Source organism: Saccopteryx bilineata, chromosome 12 (assembly GCF_036850765.1).
Source record: "Saccopteryx bilineata isolate mSacBil1 chromosome 12, mSacBil1_pri_phased_curated, whole genome shotgun sequence".
NCBI lineage: Eukaryota > Metazoa > Chordata > Mammalia > Chiroptera > Emballonuridae > Saccopteryx > Saccopteryx bilineata.
The window spans coordinates 39010545-39034259 of record NC_089501.1 but is presented as its reverse complement, the minus strand read 5'-3'; the positions used below and the strand labels follow the sequence as shown (position 1 = coordinate 39034259).

The window sequence follows — 23715 nt, the reverse complement described above, 5'->3', positions numbered from 1 at the left end:
CAATGGTTACAATTCATTAACCAATTCATAGTTTGGGGGACAGGGTATTTTCTATCCCCATATGATTTTCATACAACAAACACTTTGGGACAAAGCATCTCACATCACAGAGAAGTGACAAAATAACTTGTACAGAGTTTCATCAGATATCGGAGTCAATCCATTCACATTGGACAAGCACGCAATCAGTGGCAGGCCCCATACTAGGCTCTGAGGGTGACAGTCCCCCTGTCCTAGATTGTCTACAGGACTAGTGAGCAGAGCAAATCAAATTTCCAAAGTGCTGTTCATGACCAATGTTGTAAGATCTTTTCACATGTAATTTACTTTCTTCATAATGTTATTAAGAAAAAACATTTTTTTAAAAAAAATCCAAGGTCTGCCAGAGGCCCAAATCATTTAGAATCTGTTGCTCAGTCCTGTTCACACTAAGCCCTGGCTCACCGAGTCACACCTAGGTTTCCTCTCTACAACCAGTGGACAAAAGGTTAAATAATCACAACATTCTAGGCGAGTCTCCTTTACCTGCCTGGGACTCTCTGCCGTCTCCACGTGTGAAATCGGATCCCACTTCCATTTCTCGCTGGCTCAGCGTGTCCTCCAGAGGCACTTAAGATTCCCAAACCAACCATGCATGTTTTCTAAAGTCACACCGACAGACACCACTCCGCTGGAGAACGTGCTTTGATGGAGTCAAATTGAAAAACAAGGCCGAACCTATGGGAACCGTGGGGAGAGGAGTCCCTCCCAACTGCCCGGACCAGAATGGTGACATTCCTGCCTCTGCACAGCCCAATCCCAGTCTGCTCTGTCTGAGCGGCTGCCAGGCTGGGAGCCTGTCACTTTAAAACCCGGATGCGTGACAGCACTTCTCTCCCTGAGAACATCCAGGTATGCGTGTTTGCTGTTCAGACGGCCCACAGAACACAGAGAAGCCAAGCACTTCCTCCCTTCTTCTTGGGTCTTCCTTCTATGGGAGCCAAATGAAAATCTGGGTGGGCAAAAATGTTTAGGAGTTAAACAATTTTTTTAAATGTTTCTAAGAGTCCAGCTCTCGCCAGAAAGTGTGTTCTCATTTTACTAATCAATTTTTCAACCTATATAGTCCAAACTCATCTCTGAGGCTTTCAGGTGACCATCCGTTAACATCCAAAATAACACATGCCGTCAAGTTAAAAGGTAGACTGTGCCTCTTCAGCCAGGCTTAAAAACACTACTGAGTAAAATGGAAACTGCACCTTTCTGCCAACCTCAATGCATGGGCAGCTGCTCACCTCACCCCAATCACTGTCCTCATTCGAGTCTGCCACAGGCCAAGGTCTGCCCTACTCAGGGCCTGCACGTGGCTCTGTCCTCAGCCAATGCCCTCTACCCTCTTCAATTATTGACTGAAATCTGGCTTCTGTAAGGCCCTCTCCCCCTCCCTCATCACTAGCGCCCGCCTCTGGCCAGGTCAGTCCCATCAGGATACACTAGCACATGTACCCCCTAGGCAACTCAGCAACTATTGTTATATTCTGCACTTTGATAACTGTTTCTTCTATTGGTCTACACATCCCAAGGCCAAAAATCGTGTGTGGAGTGTTCATCAACTTTCTTGACCATACCCGGGACAGTGCCTGGACTATGGGGTACTCAACAACAACAAAAAAAGGGTATTTCCATTTCAAATTGTTTGTTTCTATTTGTCTCTACAAAACTACTCTTCATGGCATGCTTTTGGCACTGCCAAGCTCTAATTAAACAAATGTTCAGTTTAAATAATCAAACCTATCAGGGGTTATGATGATGCAAGGGATCCATAGACTCGGACAGGGAAAAAAAACGTATTTTCCACTAACCTTAACAGAAATTTGTGTCACCTATAACAAAGTCATGCCACAAAGCACACTGTTCCTAGTTCCTCTGACTGCATTACCAACAAAAGTCTCGGCCATTTTCATATCACATTACAGATGAAAAACTCTTTGGCTGGTCATCACTTCAGAACAGTATGGCAGCTACTGACTCACTATTGGACTTGTCACTGATGCACCAATAAAAAACAAGTATTAGGCCTTGGCCAGTTGGCTCGGTTCTAGAGCGTCAGCCCAGCATATGAATGTCCCAATTCGACTCCCAGTCAGGGCACACAGAAGAAGCGCCCATCTGCTTCTCCACCCTTCCCCCCTCACCTCTCTCTTTCTCTCTCTCTCTCTCTCTCTCTCTTCCCCTCCTGTAGCCATGGCTCGATTAGAGTGACTTGGCCCTGGGCACTGAGGGTAGCTCCATGGCCTCTGCCTCAAGGACTAGGAAGAGCTTGGTTGCTGAGCAATAAAGCAAGGGCCCCAGAGGGGCAGAGCATCGCCCCCTAGTGGGCTTGCCAGGTGGATCCCAGTTGGGGTACATGTGAGAGTCTGTCTCTCTGCCTCCCCTCCTCTCACTGAATAAACAAAACAAAACAAAAACAAATATGACTCTATCACGGGCTTCTTAAGTTTTTGTAACCAAATTTATAAATAATTGGTTTTTCTTTGTAATGCCAGGTATTTTATTTTATGCATTTTAAAACATTTTTCTAGATTCACCAATCTTTTACAGAGCTCCACGGCTTTAAAAAAAAGGGTGGCAAGCTCATGAGGATAAAGAATGAAACCTCTTGGCCCTGGCCGGTTGGCTCAGCGGTAGAGCGTCGGCCTGGCGTGCAGGAGACCCGGGTTCGATTCTCGGCCAGGGCACACAGAAGAAGCGCCCATTTGCTTCTCCACCCCCCCTCCTTCCTCTCTGTCTCTCTCTTCCCCTCCCGCAGCCAAGGCTCCATTGGAGCAAAGATGGCCCGGGTGCTGGGGATGGCTCCTTGGCCTCTGCCCCAGGCGCTGGAGTGGCTCTGGTCGCGGCAGAGCGATGCCCCCGAGGGGCAGAGCATCGCCCTCTGGTGGGCAGAGCGTCGCCTCTGGTGGGCGTGCCGGGTGGATCCTGGTTGGGCGCGTGCGGGAGTCTGTCTGACTGTCTCTCCCGTTTCCAGCTTCAGAAAAATACAAAAAAAAAAAAAAAAAAAGAATGAAACCTTTTATCTACATTATTATTATGAGATATAAACCATGATGCACCAAGAAACACTTATATTCTGTTTTCAATGGATTTAACATAATTTTACTCACTGGGAAAAGAAGTAAACAAATAGTCTAAAGGAAAGACATTTCAAAACCAGGAAGTCATTTTTACAATAAATAAAAATCTATTTCACTAGATTAGTACAACACACTTATAAAAGCAAGAAATTCTCAAGGGACACTTAGAAGTTTACTAGTTACTACTATACAGTTCAACTTGATAAATTCTTGAGAATGATAAAACTTTTCCCACCTTTTCCAGAAAGACTCATCTTCGATCCAGAAGGCCCTTGTGGTTTGTAAAGTGAGAGAGAAGGCAGGTAGGATTACAGAATATATGACACCCTACCAGCTTACTTCTGTGTCGGTTCTGTGACTATACGTGCATACCCACTAGGAGCAGGAACAGAGAAATATTCACACCTCACTGGGAGCTGCTTTAATCAGCCAGGCATTGACATCCACAACACTCCAATAAAAAGGGAGCCCTGCTAGACAAGGGGAGAAGGGGGCCTGGACGGAGCCAGCGGGCCAGTGGGCAACATCTAGGGGCCGGGTCAGCAGAAAAAAAGTTCAGAGGACACGCATAAATCAAACTTTGCACAACCCCAATGGCAGCCAGAGGTCCTACTTGCATTATAGGATGCCCTGGACAACTAAATACCACAGCTTTTCTCTCACACAAATTAAGACCGTTTCTGGCCGGTGCAGTTCAGCAGCTGCAGTTACATTCAGTATTATTCTCATTCTTTCCCACCAAAAGGACAATAACAGGAAAGAAACGGCCCTTGCCCGCCAGCTCTGCTCTCCCCATCTGCTCTCTCCCTCACCCTCCCCGTTTACCCTAAAACTTCGCACGCCAAGCCCAAGGCCTGATGGTCTTAATCCATAGGTAGGTGTCACACCTCTTTTCAGACTCTCATCACAACCGCCTGAACTTCACACGGGAAACACGGAACTAAAATCTTTCAAGAAGTTCACACACCCTGACTCCAGCAGAGTATTTCCTGGAAATCTGTGGAAGCATTTATTCCGAGGCATAAATCCACCAGACATCTATCAATACCAGAAGTTTCCCCGAAGTCCAGGAAGCCCAGAGCAACAAAAAGAATACTAAACTCAGGACCACTATTTCATCTTGGGGAAGTCATTACCCCCTCTTCGACCAACTGTCCTCAATTACCAGGCAAAAGAAGTAGACGAGATGGTCCCTTAAAGCATCTTCTAGCTCTAAAGTTCTGTGAAGGTGCATGTTGTTCCAACAGCCACCCACGGTTCTGGCAGAGGGGGTACACTCACTCCTAAAACCGATGTCTAAATCGGGAAATGCTGGAAAGGGAACATTTCAGCTTCAAGGTCTCGTTCGGAATTCTCAGTTCCTTAACGCGCATGTCATCAGTAATAAACTAAAGGTACACAACGTGTGAAGCATCTAACAGAAAATATTCCCATCACCACTAGCAATACAAAAAAGTACGTGGCTATCATGCGAGGAGAAACTTGCTCAACTTAATTTGGATATTTCACAACTCACGTGCACGTTTAATGATTTCTAAAGCCACGAAGCTTGTGGAGCTTGGCAGAAGGCAGAGGAAATGTTGGGATAACCATGCCTGACAGTGGTTAAGGAATCGGTGCTGGGAATAGACATACTGAAAAAATGTAGGAGACCATATTCTTCCCAGAGGTTTCTGAGATTGCCAAAACAGTAACACTGCGCAGGACTTTCCACATCCTCAATACATTTTTCAACAAAATTGCTTCCAAAGTAAATCTCCCATTACCTTTCTCAATTTGTATCAAAGTCACAAATGCACATTGTTGGTTGTTGTTTTTTTTAAATAGAACTACAACTAAATTCAGCAGTCCTGCCCAGTCCTGCCTTCAAGGGGCCACTCACTTCTACCTGTTACCTATTTGCTCTGACCCTCATTTATGCATTTCTAAATGCTACCCATATACCATAGCTTCCAGATTGTAAGTCAGACGCGATTTGCCAAATTTTATTATAGTAATTAACGATTTACCTCTCTTATAACCACTCTTCAGTCTCTAGCCAGTTTTTTGTTTCTGATATCATCATTTAAATTTCCAAGGCCTTTCTTATTCCCCCAAATCTGATTTTTTTAAAATAGCAGTCTGTTCTCGTTTCAAAGATGCAATGATATTCCCACTTCTCTGAGGATATTTATTATGTTACCTATCATTTTTCTCTGTCTCCCCTAAATCCCTTTTTTCCTGTTGTTTATTTGGGTATAGCATCAACCCTCATAACCCTGGCTCCTGGCAGCCCTGGGCATTTTTAAATGAGGTCACCAACTGCTCAAGCTCCATGAGCTTGGGAGACAGGTGACGACTTGATGGGCTCAAAGTAGGTAAGCACTTTCCCTGCTGCAATTATACTAAACTCCCAATGAAAGCATCCTCCGGTTTGGAGCTGGTGTGGCTTTAGGGATTCTGGGACAGGTGTGCCAGGGGTTTTACCTTCCTGCTGTCCCTGAATCTACCTGATATCAAACCCGAGCCTCTCCGTTCTCTGTGTCAGGGATCCCAAGTCAGGGTTCAATCTCCCCAGACAATGTATAAATCTCTGTTCTTCTGGGCAAAGGGGAAAGAATGGAACCAAAGTGTGCTATTTACAGATCTCAACCAGACCCCCAGTTTTTAGCCCCAAACTTCTTCCCCTTCCCACTGATCCAACCTCAAACAGTCCCGGTGACTGTACGTCAGAGAGCTTGCAGATCCTGGAAGGTTTAGCAGGAAGCATCTTGCCATCAGCTCCTGCTCCGGGCCCTCAGTGGGAACCAGTCTGCACCGTCTTTCAGCACATGATGCCTTGCCCACCCACGGCTGCCTTGTCTCCACCTCCCTCTGGACACACGAGTCTACTCCTTTTTGTTCTTTTAACGCAATTATAGTGACATTACGGCAGCAAGCAGGAATAAACACATACACACTCTACTGCTTTTTAGTGCAACTCCTGCTCTCTAAAACTTATCTCTAGCCTGACCAGGTGGTGGCGCAGTGGATAGAGCACCGGACTGGGATGCAGAGGACCCAGGTTCAAGACCCCAAGGTCGCCAGCTTAAGTGCGGGCTCATCTGATTTGAGCAAAAGCCCACCAGCTTGAACCCAAGGTCGCTGGCTCCAGCAAGGGGCTGCTCAGTCTGCTGAAGGCCTGTGGTCAAGGCACATATGAGAGAGCAATCAATGAACAACTAAGGTGTTGCAACATGCAATGAAAAAACTAATGATCGACGCTTCTCATCTCTCTCCATTCCTGTCTGTCTGTCCCTGTCTATCCCTCTCTCTGAGTCACTCTGTCTCTGTAAAAAAAAAAAAAAAAAAGTTAAAACTTATCTCTAGGGAGACTCCCAAAAGGTCTCAGTACCATGGGCTGGGCACTGATTGACATGGCAGGTGTATACAGGCAAGACTTGACTCTCACAGTCTCGAAATCTAGAAGACAGTTTTGCTGTATATTGTATAGCCAAAACCAGACCTTGTGCAGTAACATTCATAACATCAGATGTATTTGTCAGTTAATTATTGTCTTCATGGCTGCACCCAATTTGGAATGTGAGTTCAATATTTTCAATATGATACAAAGTGATTTCATATGTAGCAAAATTTTACAGTTATAGCATATTACATATCTGAGCTTTATCTTCAAATGTAAAATTTTACTTTGTACTTAGTAATTCAGTACAGCCCAATTCTAAGTGCAATATGTGGACCTCAATGCACATTCAATACCTTATAAACTGTAAATACTAAATTGCATTAAAACTTTGTTAAAAATTCCAGTAAGTTTTCTTTCTGAAAGTGTATGCCAAAATAAATACAGAAATCCAAAATCCATCTATATTTCTTAAAGAAAAAAAAAAAAACTATAGATGTATCAAGTATATTAACAGTGAAAGAAAAAATACCCAGTGCAGATGGTCATAGAACCCAAATGCTCAGAGCCTCACAACCAACAGAGAGGACTGCCTATAAGTTTTAAAAAACACAAAAAGCCATTCCCCTCTTGGCTGAAAGGTAACACATATGTTTCTGATAGTTATATGCTGAAATACAGAAATAATTTTTCAAGACCTTCTCTCAGATCAGAAAGAACTTCACAACTAGATGCCAATAGTATCCACAAAACCCAGTGAAATTGACTATGGCTACCTAAAAAGGGCGGAAACTTCTCAAGCTAATAAAAATAAAGGTTTCCAGAATATTCATAAAATTGCAAACTTGAGCATAAATTATGTGGTTTGGTAGCTTACATACAGCCTGTTTGATGAAGCCACTGGAAGTCATGGAAGCTCGTAAAATACATTTGGCCAGGTCATGATATGTCTTTCACGTATCACAAAAAGATATTAGGTAAGGGACAGAAAGAAAGCAAGAAATTTAATAACGTGTTATTTTCTTTAAATCTTCCTGTTTCTGCAATAGCTTAAGTTAGAGATAAAGTTACTACTAAGTGATTTCAAACTTACAGCAAATACTAATATTGTGTTCCATGGACTCTGACCCAGGCATATTTAATACCCCAAGCATTCAAAACTGAGTATCTCAAAAATGTATTTCCTTGCTCCTCTCTAGCATATCACTGAATAGAGCAGGAAAATTATTCCATTCTCATTCAAATGATAATAATGTTACCAATTATAATAGTCAATTAGCGTTGATAAAGGAATAAAGTCAATTAGTGTTGAATGATGTCAAAATACTCACAAATAATATTTATCATGACAATTTACCTAGTGGTCATGACAATTTAATAGCCTGCTGAAGGAAGTATAATTGATCTGATCACTAAATTTAAGAATGATCAAGTTTCCTGCATAATTACAAATATCTTTATTACTTACTTAAGGAATTAGACCTTAAAATCTTAGAGCAGCCAAATAGGGCCACTCTCTACGTTTAGATAGACTTTACCTTCTAAAAAGGTCAAAATCAAATATGCCCTGCACATTTCCCTATGACTAAAGGCTAAAGTATTCTGTTCATTAATCCTTTATACATGTATCCAGTCCCTAGGTGTCAAGCACTGTTCAAGACAGTGATGTGAAATGGTCCATGAAATCCTTTACTTTGTCTCCAACTCTGCCCACCGAGATATCCACCTCATCTAATGGGCCCCTGCATGGGAAACGCTTCCGAGTCAGCATCCTTAATTTCCGATACCTACTAAAAAGATAGAACCCCTGCGTGGTGGGTTTGGTGGTAGAAAGAGATTCCCGGCCCACAAAGTGGCCAGCAGGAAAAGGCTGTTGAGAGACCTCTCACAGATTTCTGGAGAGTTGCAGATGCACGTTTCCAGGTGCAAGACAGTAAATCCGGTGGACTCACTGGGTGGGTGCTCACTAACAGGACGCACCGCAGGGAGTCACAAAAAGCATTGTTGCACAAACATCCAAACAACAAACGTCTTTACGTAACAAACAGAAACAGCCAAATCCCAAACGGAAACCTACATCTGCTAAGCAACAAAAACCAAGTTTCATTTTTATAACTATAGAGTGTCTTACATCGACTTGCAATCAGATAACTTTGGATTTCCTTACTATAATTATTATTTGCTGCTTGGAATTACATACTAAGCACAACATACTACAGGGTAGTAATGACGAGTGTGGCCCAACTACCTGGGTTGAACTCTGCTCCTCACTATCTGTGCTACATTGGACAAGTTTCTTAACCACTCTGTGCTTTGGTTTCCTGGTTGTAAAATGGAGATGATAACAGAAGTGCCCTTTCACAGGGTTGTTGTGAGAATTGAGTGAACTTGTGTGCGTGTGTCTATATGTATATACCCATGTATATATACCCCCATTGTGTGTGTGTGTGTGTAAATAAACTATAGAAAACGGCTCAATAGTGACTAGCACAGGAAGCATGCAAAAACCATTAGGCTACTCGCCTTCACACTGCAATGCTCCTTATACACCCAATCATTTCACCTGGTGTTTCCGGTTCAAGTGAAGGAAACACTGAACATGGACATCTGTGCTTAATATGATGAGCTAGAGAGGATCTAAAATTGCCGGCAGATTCCAAGCTCCTGAGCCCGTACAGCCGCTGAGGGGCCGTTAGCTCATCCGGGAGCTTTAGCCAGCACCTTGCCCCGCCCCATCCCCCACAGCAGGAAAAGGCAGTAGGAGAATCTGGCACATGAAGCACAAGTGGAATCCCGGTTGTTGGGAAAGTACTTAGCAGATTTGATGTGATTTTCTTTTTTGAGAGAGAGAGAGAGAGAGCGAGAAAGAAACATTTATTTGTTGTTCCACTTATTTATGCATTCATTGGCTGATTCTTCTATGTGCCCTGACCAGGGATCGAACCCACAACCTTGGTGTATGGGATGACACTCCAACCAACTGAGCTCCTGGCCAGGGCAGTACTTAGCTCATTTTAAAAAGCTGACGGGTGAAATTTCCAATATTAAAGGAGGCTTCTGTCAGTCCATCACCAGCTTGAATTCTAACATTTCACACCAGGACTGAGAGGAAGAGATGGAAAACTGAGTGAGCTGCACTCATTTATTTTTTTATTAATGCTTCTACACTGACTAGTTTTAATGTTTTGTTGTTTGGGGTTTTTTTTTACTTCTTTGGGTTTTGTTTTATTTTGTATTTTTCTGAAGTTGGAAACGGGGAGGCAGTCAGACAGACTCCCGCATGCGCCCAACTGGGATCCACCCGGCATGCCCACCAGGGGGCGATGCTCTGCCCCTCTGGGGCATCGCTCTGTTGCATCCAGAGCCATTCTAGCGCCTGAGGCAGAGGCCACAGAGCCATCCTCAGCGCCCGGGCCATCTTTGCTTCAATGGAGCCTCGGCTGCAGGAGGGGAAGAGAGAGACAGAGAGGAAGGAGAGGGGGAGGGGTTGAGAAGCAGATGGGCGCTTCTCCTGTGTGCCCTGGCCGGGAATCAAACCCGGGACTCCTGCATGCCAGGCCGATGCTCTACCACTGAGCCAACCACCCAGGGTCTAGTTTTAATGTTTTTACCTCCATAATCCTACCCATAAGAAACTATAAACTTTACGCCAGAGCCCCTCTCCCCTTACTCTACAGACTCCCTCACTCTCCTGCTGCTTCTCTTGCTCCCTACACTGTGAGATCCAACCGGAGTGTCAAACTGCATGCCTCTGAGTATGTGCCAGCCAACGTCACAGCTGGAAACATGGGTGGGGTTCCGTCTGCCAGACCCGGTAACCTGGGCGGAGACACACAGCCTCTGTCTTCCTCAACAGCCTGCAGAAAGTCAGGCACAGATGGCACAGAGAGGAACGAAGGCAAGAGTGGAGGCTGGATGTAACAACAGTAATAACAACAAGAAAAGCAGGAGCCTCTAACAATACTAGCCAAACACTCTTACCTCATTTCGTCTTCACAGCAAGTCTACAGATCCGATAAAACGGAGTACAATCGTTATTTTCCTTCTACTGAGTCCCCAGAATTTAAATTCTTAAAAATTTACCTTAAGTAACTTGGGATCAAAAATGGACAATAGACACACCCATCTCCACTACGTTTTATGGTATCGCCTTCTAGGTCTCCTTGTTACAGAAATGAGGAGAAGACAGGAGGCAGAAGAATATCAGTGAGCCAAGGTACTCTTAGGGAATACTCATCTAAAATCCCTGCTCCCAACTTTCATAAAATGCCCCATAAAACAAATCATTTAAAGCATTTTGTCAACAAATCCTTAAGTGTCGAGGTCTCTGGCCAAGGCTCCATACAAGCACAGAAAGCCCGAGGTATCCAAACCAGCACCACCAGGGAACACGCCAGACACGCCTCTCAACGCCAGGCAGAAACACTACCTTGGGCCGTGACAATCAAAGGGAGAAATGCATGCGCCTTAATGTAGAAAAACACAGGAGTAATGGGAAAAGAAAAAAACAACCATAAACAAAGCCAAATAATATATTATAAAAATTACTTTGATTCCAAATAATTTAAAGTTCATCTGTTTTCGATTTTTCAATGGACTGTATAAAGAATAACCTAAGCAGTGCCTTATGTCTTGCTATGTTCTAGGGAAGCCTAAAGGAATAACTGAAGGAAGACTTTTCCTTAAAGAACTGGGTGTGACCGAGAAGCCCAGGGAATCGCACCATTACCGGAATTATTTTGCAGCTCCTAGCAGTTGCTAAGAACTTTCAGTATATATTAGAGACTATTTTTTTTTAATCCTAAAAGCAGAGTACCTAAGCCAAAAATAAAACTCAAAAAAGAGATAATAGGTGTAAAAAAAAAAAAGGCAGGCAAAACATGAAGACTTGAGGTTTGTCAAAAAAAAAAAAAAAAAAAAAAAGCCCATCTGGAAGCTATTTCCAAGAAAGGAGAGGAGGAAAGAACACACCAGAAAGAAGGCTGATGTTAGGAATTACGGATGGGAGGGGAGTCACTGGTGCACAGCTATGGAAAAAGTACCATGACATACGATCGAATATCAAAGGGTTTCCTAACAGGAAAGCCTGAGGACCACTTTTTAAAGAACTAACTTGTGAAAAGAAAGATAAGTGTAGGTACTATCCTCGTATTACAAAAATCTGATAACTTACTGAGATACCAGAATCACTGAAATTGGCCATTGATTTAAGGCAAATCACTAGAGAAATTCCTCCCATCTGTATTGTAAAAACTGATTTTGTAAATTTGTACCTGGGCTGACCATAAAGGATGCCACAGATGAGGATTCTATTAGTCGAGGTATCACAGATAGCTGAAGAGGTATCTTTCTCCGTATTATTTCCTGTCCCATTATAAAGTTCCAGGGCAAAGGGTTTTTGGAACCTCAGGGCCGGAGGGGAAAAAAAAAAAAACGGAAAACTGTGATTCACATCACTAAATGTCCTTTTGAAAACTGATTGATGATGCCAACCTAATAAGTAATCACTTTCCTCTTTGCACTGCCTAATAACACTCTGAGACAAACGTGCATCTATAGTTTAACAGAAAGATAGGGCACCTCAGAGAAAGCAAGTAGAATTTCTGTGTACTAACTCTTCTTGGTTTTATCCAATGAATCAATTCATTTCTTCCCCTTTCTGCATTTTTGTTGTATTTTTTCTTTTTCTTTTTTTTAAAGTTTGTATTTATTCATGTTAGAGAGAAGAGAGAGAGAAGGGGGTGGGGGGAGCAGGGAGCATCAACTCTCATATGAGCCTTGACCCAGAAGCCCAGGGTTTTGAACTGGTGACCTCAGCGTTCCAGGTCGATGCTTTATCCACTACACTAACACAGGTCAGTTTGTTGTATTTTTTTTCAAATTCTACTTCTTATATGACTTTCTATAGGAATCTGGAATAAGACAAAGTGCAAATCTTTTAAATATTACCAAAAATAATTTTAAAAAACTTACTGCAAGACCTGGCTAATATTTCAGATGTATCCTCATTGAAAGAGAAACAATTCTATCTTCCCCATAGGGTTACTGTAGAGAGTAAATGAAATAATGTAGTTTAAAAGTCCCAGCACATAAGCTCAGCTCTCCGATTCCTCTACTTTTTTAGCAAATACTTTCTCAATCTCAAATTCATTTTCCTCATGTGCTCTGAATTTAGCAAGCAATCAATTAGTTCACACATTGCTAACTTTGATGGTGTAACTAACTGGTTACAATTATAAAAGGTTAATGTATATCCAGATACTTCCATAAAAACATTGACTTTGGTTAAGACTCCTAGACCTCTATATTAAATGAAGTAAAAGTTTAACAAATTATGTTTAATTTTAAATAAGGGTCACAGAAATGAAGACACTGTTAACCAAGGGATCGGTGTTCTGAGGCTCTTTTAACATAATTGCATTTCCCAATCAAACCCCCCTCCCCCACAAGCCCACTGTAATACAATCTACATGAATGACAGCTACGGGGCCAGTAAGAGCCACCAATGGTCACTTAGGGCCAAATGTGACTCAATATCAGTCTATACATTTTTGAATATAACAACAAAGGAAGATTAGTTGTGAAGGATGAAACACTTGGGGGAAATAGATCCTGAAATCTCTCAACTGTCCCTTCCGTTTTGGAGGTGGGAGTGTGCAGGGGACAGACCCAGACAGCAAGAAAGCCACAAGCCACCGACTCTTGCCATGAGCTCAGCAGCTCACAATGCCAGAGCTCTCCCATCCGCCAAGTGGTAATCACAAGGGCTCCACAGGATGGCCACAGACGACTGCCAGGATTCTAACATGCACGAAGCACTTCTCCTCCAGAGCTCCACTGATCCCAAACTGCCACCCTCCCATAGGAAGTCTGCCCACGGTGTGAGGCCCCAGGCCACGGGGGCAATGTGGCTGAAATCCAGCCAGCACAGTAACTCAGGGGAAAAATAACATATTTTTCTTTGCACAAAGGCACAGCCCACTAAATAAGTGTATCCGTCTGATTCTCTCCCTCCAGAGGCGTCAACCTTTGTCCAACTGTCCACCCAGAAGAGCTGTTTTGACCTAATATTCTTACAGGCTTCTCACCTATTCCCAGTCTGGACTAACATGTATACTAAACTCACCACCTCCGCGACAGTTCCTTTCTCTGGAGTGCCGTGCCCACCCCTCTGAGAACAGGGACAAGAGTCTGGAACTGGGCCCGGCCCCACCGGTGTCAGACCCCAGGCAATTCCCCCATCCCTGACCTCCGCTGCCACCACACCAGACGCCCGAAACTTCCCCTCGCTGCCCTCCATTTCACCCACGTCCTGCCCACACTCCCACGGGGCTGGCCCAGGGCCCAGAGCCACCGCCCGGCCAGGCCCGGAGTAGTCACACAGCTGCCGGGGCGGGGACAAGCTACGGACCAGGGCAGGTGCCGACTCGCTTCCTGACCCTGCTGGGGAGCTTCAGAGACGCTTTCCCAAGAAGCGATGTCACAGAGGGGGACAGCCTCCAGCGGCACCGAACTGCTCCACTGCCCGTCGGATAGCATTAACTGTGAAACAGGACCCTGCGAGCTGACGTCCCTCCCAAAGTTTCAAACAACACATTAGAAATGAGAAGTATGGCGCAGTGGGATAAAGCGTCGACCTGGAACACTGAGGTCGCCGGTTCGAAACCTTGGGCTTGCCCAGTCAAGGCACATATGGGAGTCGAAGCTTCCTGCTCCTCCCCCTTCTCTCTCTCCCAATCCTCTCTCTCTAAAAAAAATCAATAAATAGAATATTAAAAAAAAAAAAAAAAGAAATGAGAAGTAGGGACGGGATAATAAAATACATTCCTCCTTGATCTACTACTGCGAGCACTCCAAAATGCAAAGCCTGACCGTGTCTGGCGCAAAGCAAACACCGAGAAAGCGGTCACCATCACACAGGTGCACGACCCCTTGTCCAGGACGCCAGCATCCCAAAAGCCCTGAGAACCAAAGGTTTTTGGGTTTTTTTTCATAACCTATTTGGCAGCAAAACATGACCTGAACTGACTTGAGACTATTTATAACCTTGTTTGTGTCCCATTTAATGTGACTATTCATACATTTTACTACAGAAATATTAATATATTTAATTATAGGTGGTGTCCCAAACTCCCCCACAGACATTACATCTCTTATGGGATATGGACCACAAGCTCTCTGAAACAAATCATCACTGATTCTGAAAACACATCTGGCTCCCAGGATTCTGGAGATGGGATTGAGAGTTTATCATAAGCCGCCCCGAAACTGAAGGCAGTGTGGCTTGCTGGATCAACCCAGGAGCAGTCTTATGTGTTAGATTCCAACCACATTTCCCCTCTCTCATCGGATCGGCCAGTCATCAGGAGGTCTGAGCACAGCAGTGGCTCAGCTTTGGGGCAGGTGCAGTCAGTGTCCTGGGCCAGAGCTGGCCAGGCACAATGGGTGGGGCAGGAAAGATCTGAAAGGCTGAGCAGAGAGGGGATAGGGAAGCCACGCCCACCCCAGAACTTCACCAGTTCTCAGAGGAACCAGGCCATCAAGCACATTCTTCTAACTGTTTAGTCACTTTTTTCCTAGATTTTCAGAGTGAATCCAGTCTTTAGCCCCAACACTGGCTCCCTCAAGTCTGGGCAAACTGCCATTGAATCACAAGGGCCACTCAAAGGTTGTTTTTGGTTTTTTTTCAGGCTGTTGAAAACATTAAACTAAATATTATAAAAGAATATTCTCCAGCCTCCTTCACTGCACCCTTCCCCAATCTTACCATCCATTAAAATGACACTCCATTCATTCCAAAGATATTCTATTCATAGTAGATTACATATATCAATATAACATGTATGCTATAAATAATAAATATGAGCAATAACGAAGCAGTAGCATGGGGAAGTGGAGAACTTTAAGAACTAAATCAAGTTAATGTTTCTGTTTATAGTTCCATCCTTAGACCTAGACAAGAGGGGTCCCGCCTCCACACTGCCTTTTCAAGGGCCCTTCCCTGGCCCTTGTCCAGGTGCACCGCTCCCATGGGATAGAGAGCTCAGGGCCAAGGGCACATGTGCACGCAGAGCCCATGCAACGTCTTCCAAAACATACTCTAGGAACCCAGGACCCCAGTCATCCTGCCCCAAAGACTTCACTTCCCAAGGGTGCTCCATACTATTGTTGGCAAGTGGAACAGGGAGGAAGGCTATGGAGGTGACTTGCAGCCTGCATGCAATGCCCTTCTCAGTGCAGAATGGAGTGTGTTCTGGCACAGAATTCTGAGAAGTTGAAAAATCCTAAATTTAAACTTGGCCCACCTAGTTGTTATAAAGGTGTATTTGGCATTATCCATTCTCACCCTCTTCTCTTTGGTGTCAGAAATCCAGTCCTTCCCCCACTTCTTCTCAGTTTCAGCACATGGCCACCTTGCCACAAACCATGTTTTCAACCTCCCTTGCAGCTAGAAGAGACATGTGACAACCTCCCTTGCAGCTAGAAGAGCCATGTGACTAAGCTGCAGCCAATGGGATGGAAAAAGGCTTCATAAGTGAAGCCTGTGAGTTGCATACTTTTAACATGAAATTGCTTGTTTTCTGCTTCCTCTCTTTCCCCTTTGCTTGGACTAGAACTTGGACATCATGTTGCAGGGCCAGCCTTTACCAAGATGAGACAACAGGGCAGAATGGCAGAACAAGAACAAAGGAGCCAGGATCCCTGAGAGACCGTATGGAACAGAGCTACCAATGCCACCCACCAACTCTGAACTGTAACGTGAGAGAAAAATAAACTTTGAATCTATTTGAGTCATGGAATTTTAAGGTTTTTTTTGGTTTACCAGTTTAACAAATGATCTGAATTAAACGGACTGTAAATAAGACTTTTTGGGGGATAGGCTAAAACAGGGGTCCCCAAACTATGGTCCGGAGGCCGAATGCGGCCCCCTGAGGCCATTTATCCGGCCCCCACCGCACTTCCAGAAGGAGCACTTCTTTCATTGGTGGTCAGTGAGAGGAGCATAGTTCCCATTGAAATACTGGTCAGTTTGTTGATTTAAATTTATTTGTTCTTTATTTTAAATATTGTATTTGTTCCCGTTTTGTTTTTTTACTTCAAAATAAGATATGTGCAGTGTGACAGGGATTTGTTCATAGTTTTTTTTATAATCCAGCCCTCCAACAGTCTGAGGGACAGTGAACTGGCCCCCTGTGTAAAAAGTTTGGGGACCCCTGGGCTAAAGCATACAATTAGTCAACCATAGTGATCCCAAATGAAAAACAATAGTACTGAGCCTTAGAGAAAGAGATAGGAAAAGGAGGAGGAATTTTATATAGATACAGAGTTATTTCTTTTTTCAAAACTCCTGCCAAAAAAAATGTACCAAATATATAGTTAAACACAATAAATAAATAAATAAATATCAATAGTTCCATGTGAGAATTAATTATAGCATCTAAAGGTCTATAAAATGACCTAAAAATGTTCAGTCTAGCTTAGAATGACTTATTAAATAGAAAAGGGCAAAAAAATCAAAAAGCATAATTCTAGATATACTAAAGAAAAAAAGTCTGCTTGTGTGATATGATTAAAACTATTTTTACATGCTCATTTTAAAAGACTGGAAAGAATCACTCACACTATAATAGGTATTTGTGTGGCTAACATTCATTGAGTGCTGCTATGTACCTAAGTGCTTTGCATATATTAATTTAGTTAAGTTTTGCAAAAGCACGAGAAAGTATGTACCGGTACTGTCCTCACTGTACTGATAAGAAAACTGAGGTGCAGAGCAGTTTAGCAATTTGCCCAAATTCACAAAGCAAGTAGGTGGCAACACCTAGACTCAAAACCACATCATCTGCTATGGCATTCAAAGTCTCTCCACAGCGTCACCAGGAGAGAGTGCTAATAAACGTAAATCCTTTGGAGTTTCTTATTCTACAAAAATATTGCGTGAAATAATATCATGCTACACTTGATACCTAACCCACTTTAGAAATAAAAGGCTTATCCCAAATGCCATCGTGCGATCCTTCCCATAATCCCAACAACAAGATTGCTTTAAGACACCAAGTGTGGGGCTTCTTTGGGAAGGTCACAGGACCCCTGGAGACAAAACTGAAATCCCAGCAATGAGAAAGAAGGTAATAGAACACAAGCATTCACTAGCACAGCTTTGACAACTAGGCATTAACAATTTGGTTTTCTGGAGCTTATAAAATGATCAGTGTAAGGTCATCCAGTCCATACTCCTTATCTTACCAACAAATCGATTAATTGTGCAGAGAGACGGATTGATTTATTCAAGGTCACAAAGCTGGTTATTTGTGGAACCAAAACTAGAACCTAATTCTTCTCTGAGACTAAGGTTAAGTTCTTCCTTTTCAGTAGGGCATCCAGGTTTTCTAGAATTTACCAACTAAAGTAGTGATGCTTTAAATTAAGAAGGCTCCTCAAGGGCCTGGGGTAGACACCCTGCCACCGCCATACCTTGCTTTATAGAAAGCCCCCCTGCTTGTCGTCAGCTTTGCATTAGGGTGAGTAGCAAGGCATTGTCACATTCCCGAAACACAGTTCCACCTAAGACTAATTTTCAGAAAGACTTCCAAGGCAAAAGGAAGGAAGGAAAGAAAGAAGGGAGCGAAGGAAACAGGGAAAGAGGGGAGGTAGGAAGGCTCAAAACCAATCAACAAAACAAAGTCTTAGCACCCTTCCTTTCAAGAGCCCCTTACTTGGGCCCTTTCGGAGTGCTTAATCTGAAGAAAGCTTCCTACTGCCAGAATTCATCTCACAGAAAAACTCTCACCATCATTTCATCAAACACTTTTGTGCCAAAGAGAAAATTAACATATTCTCTAAATAAAGGAGAATCTTAAAAAGGAAAAAGGCAGCTGACAACCTTACACGGACACATATCTACATTACATTGACCTTAGTCCTGTTTTGTGTCAGTCTGTTGAAAACATCAAATACTGCCAGCCAGCTTTTGGGAAACACAGTCACAGACTAACTTAGAGCTAATCAATCAGTGCAAGAAGATACAATGGAAGACTAAACTGTTATTTGTCTTGCGGATTAGAAGACATAATTTGTTTACAGTGCATTTACTATTTGGCAGGTACTATTCTGGATACTAGACATTCAACCCAAACAAAAGACCTGCCCTCTTGGAGTTTACATTCTAGTGGAGAGAGACAGACATTGGCACAGCAAACAAGTAAACAGTCGGGGAAAAAACTAAGTCGGACAAAGGTGGGTGGTATCAAAGAAGGGAGGATGTGCAGTTTTAATCAGGTGGTCCAGTAGGTAGTATAGGGGACAGAGGCCACCATATAGTTACCTGAGGGAGGGGTGTGCAGGCAGAGGCCACCAGGGCAAAGGTGCTGACCTGGAAGGCCACCCACCGGCTGTGTACAAGAAGCAATATAAAGCCAGGAAGAACCACTTAGAGTCCTGTAGGTCACTATAACGTCTTTAGCCTTTATTGTAAGTAAAACGGGAAGTCACTGCAGCATTGGTCACAAAAGTGACATAATGCACTTTTTTAAAAAGCTCGCTCTACGGCTGGTTGAGACCGGCTTCTGTGAGACAAGAGTGGAAGCTGGCAGACCCCTAAGGAGGCAACCACAGAAATTCAGACAAGAATGATGGAGGCTTAGACCAGGGCAGCGGCAGCGGAGATGGTCAAATCTGACCAGATCCTGTGTAAACAATATTCGGAAAATAGAGTCAGCACTTTTTGCTGATAAATTGAATGTGGTTAAAAGAGGGAAAAGGGACAACAAAAGGAACTCCAAAATTTTTGACCTGAGCAACTGGAAGAATCAGATGGACTTTAAGGGAAGATAGACAAGACTGTGGGATCGGGTATGGTTTGGGGGGATATCAGGAGTTCAGATTTGAATATACAAGAGGAGACATCAAGTGGGCAGTTGGAAATACAAGTATGCAGTTCAAGGGGAAAGGTCTAGGCCAGAAAAAGAAATCTGATGGTATTTAAAACTGGAGACTGGGGCCTGACCGGGGGTGGCTCAGTTGATAGAGTATCAACCTGGGATGCTGAGGACCCAGGTTCAAAACCCTGAGGTCCCTGACTTGAACACGGGCTCATCCAGCTTGAATGCAGGCTCACCAACTTGAGCATGGGGTCGCTGGCTTGAGTGTGGGATCACAGACATGACCTCATCATTGTTGGCTTGAAGTCCAAGGTGGCTGGCTTAAGCCTAAGGTCCCTGGCTTGAAGCCCAAGGTTGTTGGCTTGAGCCCAAGGTTGCTGGCTTGAAGCCCAAGGTCGCTGGCTTGAGTCCAAGGTCACTGGTTTGAGCCCTAGGGTCAAGGCGTCAATGGCTTGACTAGAGCCCCCTGGTCAAGGCACAAATGAGAAGCAATCGATGAACAATGAAAGTGATACAACTACAAGTTGATGCTTCCCATCTCCCTTCCTGTCTGTCTGTCTCTCTTTTTCTCTTGTATTAAAAGCAAACAAACAAAAAACCAGAAGACGGGCGAGAGAGTGAAGAGAGTGAGTGGTGACAAAGAGGAGGTCCAAGAACTGTGCCCTGGGCCCTCCAAGGTTCAGAAGAAGAACCAGCAAAGGAGAATGAGAGGAAAATTGGAGTGTGGTGTATCTGAAAAGCCAACAAAGAAAGTATTTCATGAAGAGACTAATCAACAGCACTGACGCTACTGAGAAATCAAGCAAAATGAAGACTGAGAACTGACCACTGGGCTTAGCAACAGGAAAGCCTCTGGTAACTTTGCTAAGAGTTGCTTTAGTTAAATAATAGGGGCTATGCCTGCTTGAAATGGTTTTAAGAGAGAATAAAAGCAGAGGAATTGCAACTCTGAGTATAGAAGACCCTTCCAAGGAACTCTTTCCTAAAGGGGAACACAGAAATGGGCTGATAACGAGAGAGAGGTGGGATCAAGGAGGAAGTTTTTCAGAAGAAAAGTAATTAAGTAATTGTAGTATTCTAAGTAAAAGTACCCACAAAAGAGAGAAATAGTAGGGACGCAGAAGACAGAGGACAGAGGTCCGTGAGTAAGCAGGAGAGGACGGGGCACCAGTCCACTGCTGGGTGGCCTTGGGCAGGGGCTGGCTGGAGGGAGATGTGATGTTGAACCTTGTGGATTCCTCTTCAGTTTTCTTAGGACAAGAGGAAGCAATGCCAGCAGCTAGAAGTCAGGATGGGAGGAAGGTACTAGTGTTTCAGGAGAAAGGAGACAGTATGAAATAGTCATCTAAGACAGTGAGAGAGAGTTGGCCAAGCAGCCTCAAGCAGTCTCCCACGTGATCATGAATTACACCGAGGCAGGGGCTGCGTGTTCTTCTCCAGCATGTTCCTCTGCGTGGAGGCCAGTACAGGGCACATGGAGAGTCAGATTTAACCAGAGGTGGAGTTTGACACGGCTGTGACGAAGCTAGGAAGACAAGGGAACTGAAGGCATGAGCAAAGGAGTGATTGCGACTGACTATAAATCTCAGTAAAGAGCAAAGAAAGGAGTGAAGAGGTGAGGACAGCCTACCGTCCTGGGATCAATGGACTCTAGACCTAGCTGGGGTCAGACTGCTAGAGTCAGGATATAAGAGGGAGTGAATGAGGCAGGTAAGACGTGGTGGGCAGAAAGTACGGCACTTAAAAGTTAGATTAGGGAGGCGTGCAGCCATAAAGGATGACATGGTTGGCCAAGAGAAGTTCAAACACAGAGAGTAGAGCGCTAGCAGGGTGATCTATCTGTGCTTACATCGCAACCACTAAAGCAAAAGTAGCTTTTAGAGGGAATGGCAGTGAACCAGGAGCTACAACCTTGGAGAAATGGGGCGTGGGGGGCCAAGTGGCACCTCAGCAATGAGGCTCGGTTGGTGATCCGGTTTGATGAGACAGGGCTGGGGGTCCGAGGCGGATGTGACATGAGGAGCAAGGGGAGCGAGCATTCCTGGTGTCTCCGGGAGTGTGGCAGGTGTGGGAGAAATGAGGCACTTGGACGGCCATTAGGAGCAGGGTGCTGGGCGGGCCACGAGCAAGGGGAGACTGACTGGCCTATTTTCAAATGGCAAACACAGCAACACTTTTGAAAAATAAATTACCTTTGATGTTAGGTAACCAGAGCTTAATGAAATACAAGTTCCATTAATTAAAAAAAAAAAAAGGGAACCAGACTGTTAATTAGTAATTTGTGTCTGATTATTTGCTGCTTTTAGCATCAAAAAGCAAGATTTGTCAACAAATTAAAATTCATTATATGCAAAACTGGGTCAAACATTGTCAGAAATCACGCCCTCCAAACGTGTGTCTACCCACCCTAATTCTAGCAATCGGGTCTTTTGCTTGGATGGCTCTGAGACAACAGAGGCAACATGAAGTTCAGAATCTGGGCTATGGCGAGATTGTGGGACCCCAAACTCATGCCAGAGGATCAGACTGCCAATTTAATTCCCACCAGAAAAGACAGAAACACCACCAGAGACACAACCCCCGTAAGACTCACTTTTCTGATGAATCATAGACTTCCTTTGAACATACAATGAAAAGTGCGGACACCTCTTCCCAGGAAATGTGCAGAGGCACATGTGTAAATCAACTCTGTACACACTGCGTGCATTTCCCAACAGGCCCTCTCTCTCTCCCCAACCCAACCAGGTGAGCTAGCATAACATCTGCAAGTCAGCTTCCTATGCCTCTTAGAGATAAAAGTATTAAAAACTGAAAACCACTTCTTAGTTCCTCATCTTCAACTGCCACAATCTACCATTCTATGTTTCCCTTTGTCCAGATGTTCCATCTAAGGTCAGTCAAAACTCTCAGAAAATACAAAAAGGAATTAAACAAAATTTCAAAATTGATGAAATTTTGAGAAATGCTCAAAATATAGTTTAAAAGACCTCCACAAATTACTGAGGAAAAGAGTCAAGACTCCAGCTGCCAATTTTCAGGGATGTGATCCCCGACCGGGCCTCCCAATCTCCTGACATATATATATATAATCCCTCCTTTCTCCCCCCAAAACCTTAATAGAAAGGCTTTACCCGCCAGGTGTTGAAGCCCATCCCATCACATCTAACTCCTGCCTAAAGCTTTCCAGCTCTCCCTTCTCCTTCATCCCAACCACAACTCCTTAGTTCAAGTGAGCAATGTCACTTACCCTTCACCGGTGACAGTCATACAGCCACCCTTCAGGCCTCAGCCCTGCCCTATCCACTACCCCAACCCAACTCATCTCTTCTTCTGAAGAGCTCATCTGATCAGATCAGCCCTCTGCTTAAAGCCTCTTGGAGGAAGCAAGTCCTTCCAAAAACCAATTTTTCCAGTTGCCAGAGGAAAAATAAAAACAGTAAATAAAGGACCTGATATTAGAATTGGGGTTGGGTGCTATGGGGGGAGGGGTTGGAGAGTAGTGTAAGGAATACCTAAAAATTGAAAGTTTCTTTTTTTTTAATGCTGACATTTGAAAAAATATGAAATATTTCAAGCTTGCAAATAGACAACAGTAAATGGCACAATGCATATCACTATAGGGGACGCTGTTGTGCGCCACACAGACTGGCCTTGCAGGACAGAGGCAACACCTACATCATTCCCCCAGCAGCGAAAAATGCTGACATTCATAATATTTATGAATACATAAACATTACATAGTCAGGCTCTGGCCGGTTGGCTCAGTAGTAGAGCAATCAGCCCAGTGTGTGGACGTTCCAGGTTTGATTTCCAGTCAGGGCACACAGGAGAAGCGCCCATCTACTTCTCCACCCCTTCCCTCTTGCTTCTCTCTCTCTTTCTCTCTTTCCCCCTCCCGCAGCCATGGCTGGATTGGAACAAGTTGGCCCGGGAGCTGAGGATGGCTCCATGGCCTCCACCTCAGGTGCTAAGAAGAGCTCAGTTGCTGAGCAATGAAGCAAAACCCCAGATGGGCAGAGCATCACCCCCTAGTGGGCTTGCCAGGTGAATCACGGTCAGGGATGCATGTGGGAGTCTGTCTCTCTGCCTCCCCTCTTCTTACTGAATAAAAAATAAATTAATTAAATAAATAAACAAATAAACATTACATATGTTTATTTCCATAGGCATTTAGATTTTATATATGGCTCCATTTAATAAATTTTGCAGCTTGATTTTTGTTCACACTCAAAATTGTTTTTAAGATTTATCTTTTCTGATAAAACTAACTCTTTAAAGTATGATCTTAAAGCAAATATGTCAAAATATTAACAGCTGGTAAATTTCAAATGAGGGCACACAC

The 23715-nt window shown here is 43.9% G+C and overlaps 1 protein-coding gene across 5 annotated transcripts in view; it reads right to left on the bottom strand.

The window, feature by feature from the left end:
• UTRN (utrophin) overlaps positions 1-23715 on the bottom strand; it is a 510071-nt gene that overhangs the window by 469578 nt on the left and 16778 nt on the right. Inside the window, exon 1 of one of the 5 annotated variants that reach the window (XM_066248058.1) lies at positions 530-704. The exons of 2 other annotated variants lie outside the window; for them this stretch is intronic. In XM_066248058.1, the coding sequence (XP_066104155.1) occupies positions 530-632 (103 nt within the window). In that variant the 5' untranslated portion in view covers positions 633-704. Of the gene's footprint in view, positions 1-525; positions 705-23715 lie in introns of those variants that run through there. 2 more of the 5 variants (XM_066248062.1, XM_066248057.1) reach the window with 2 other exon arrangements.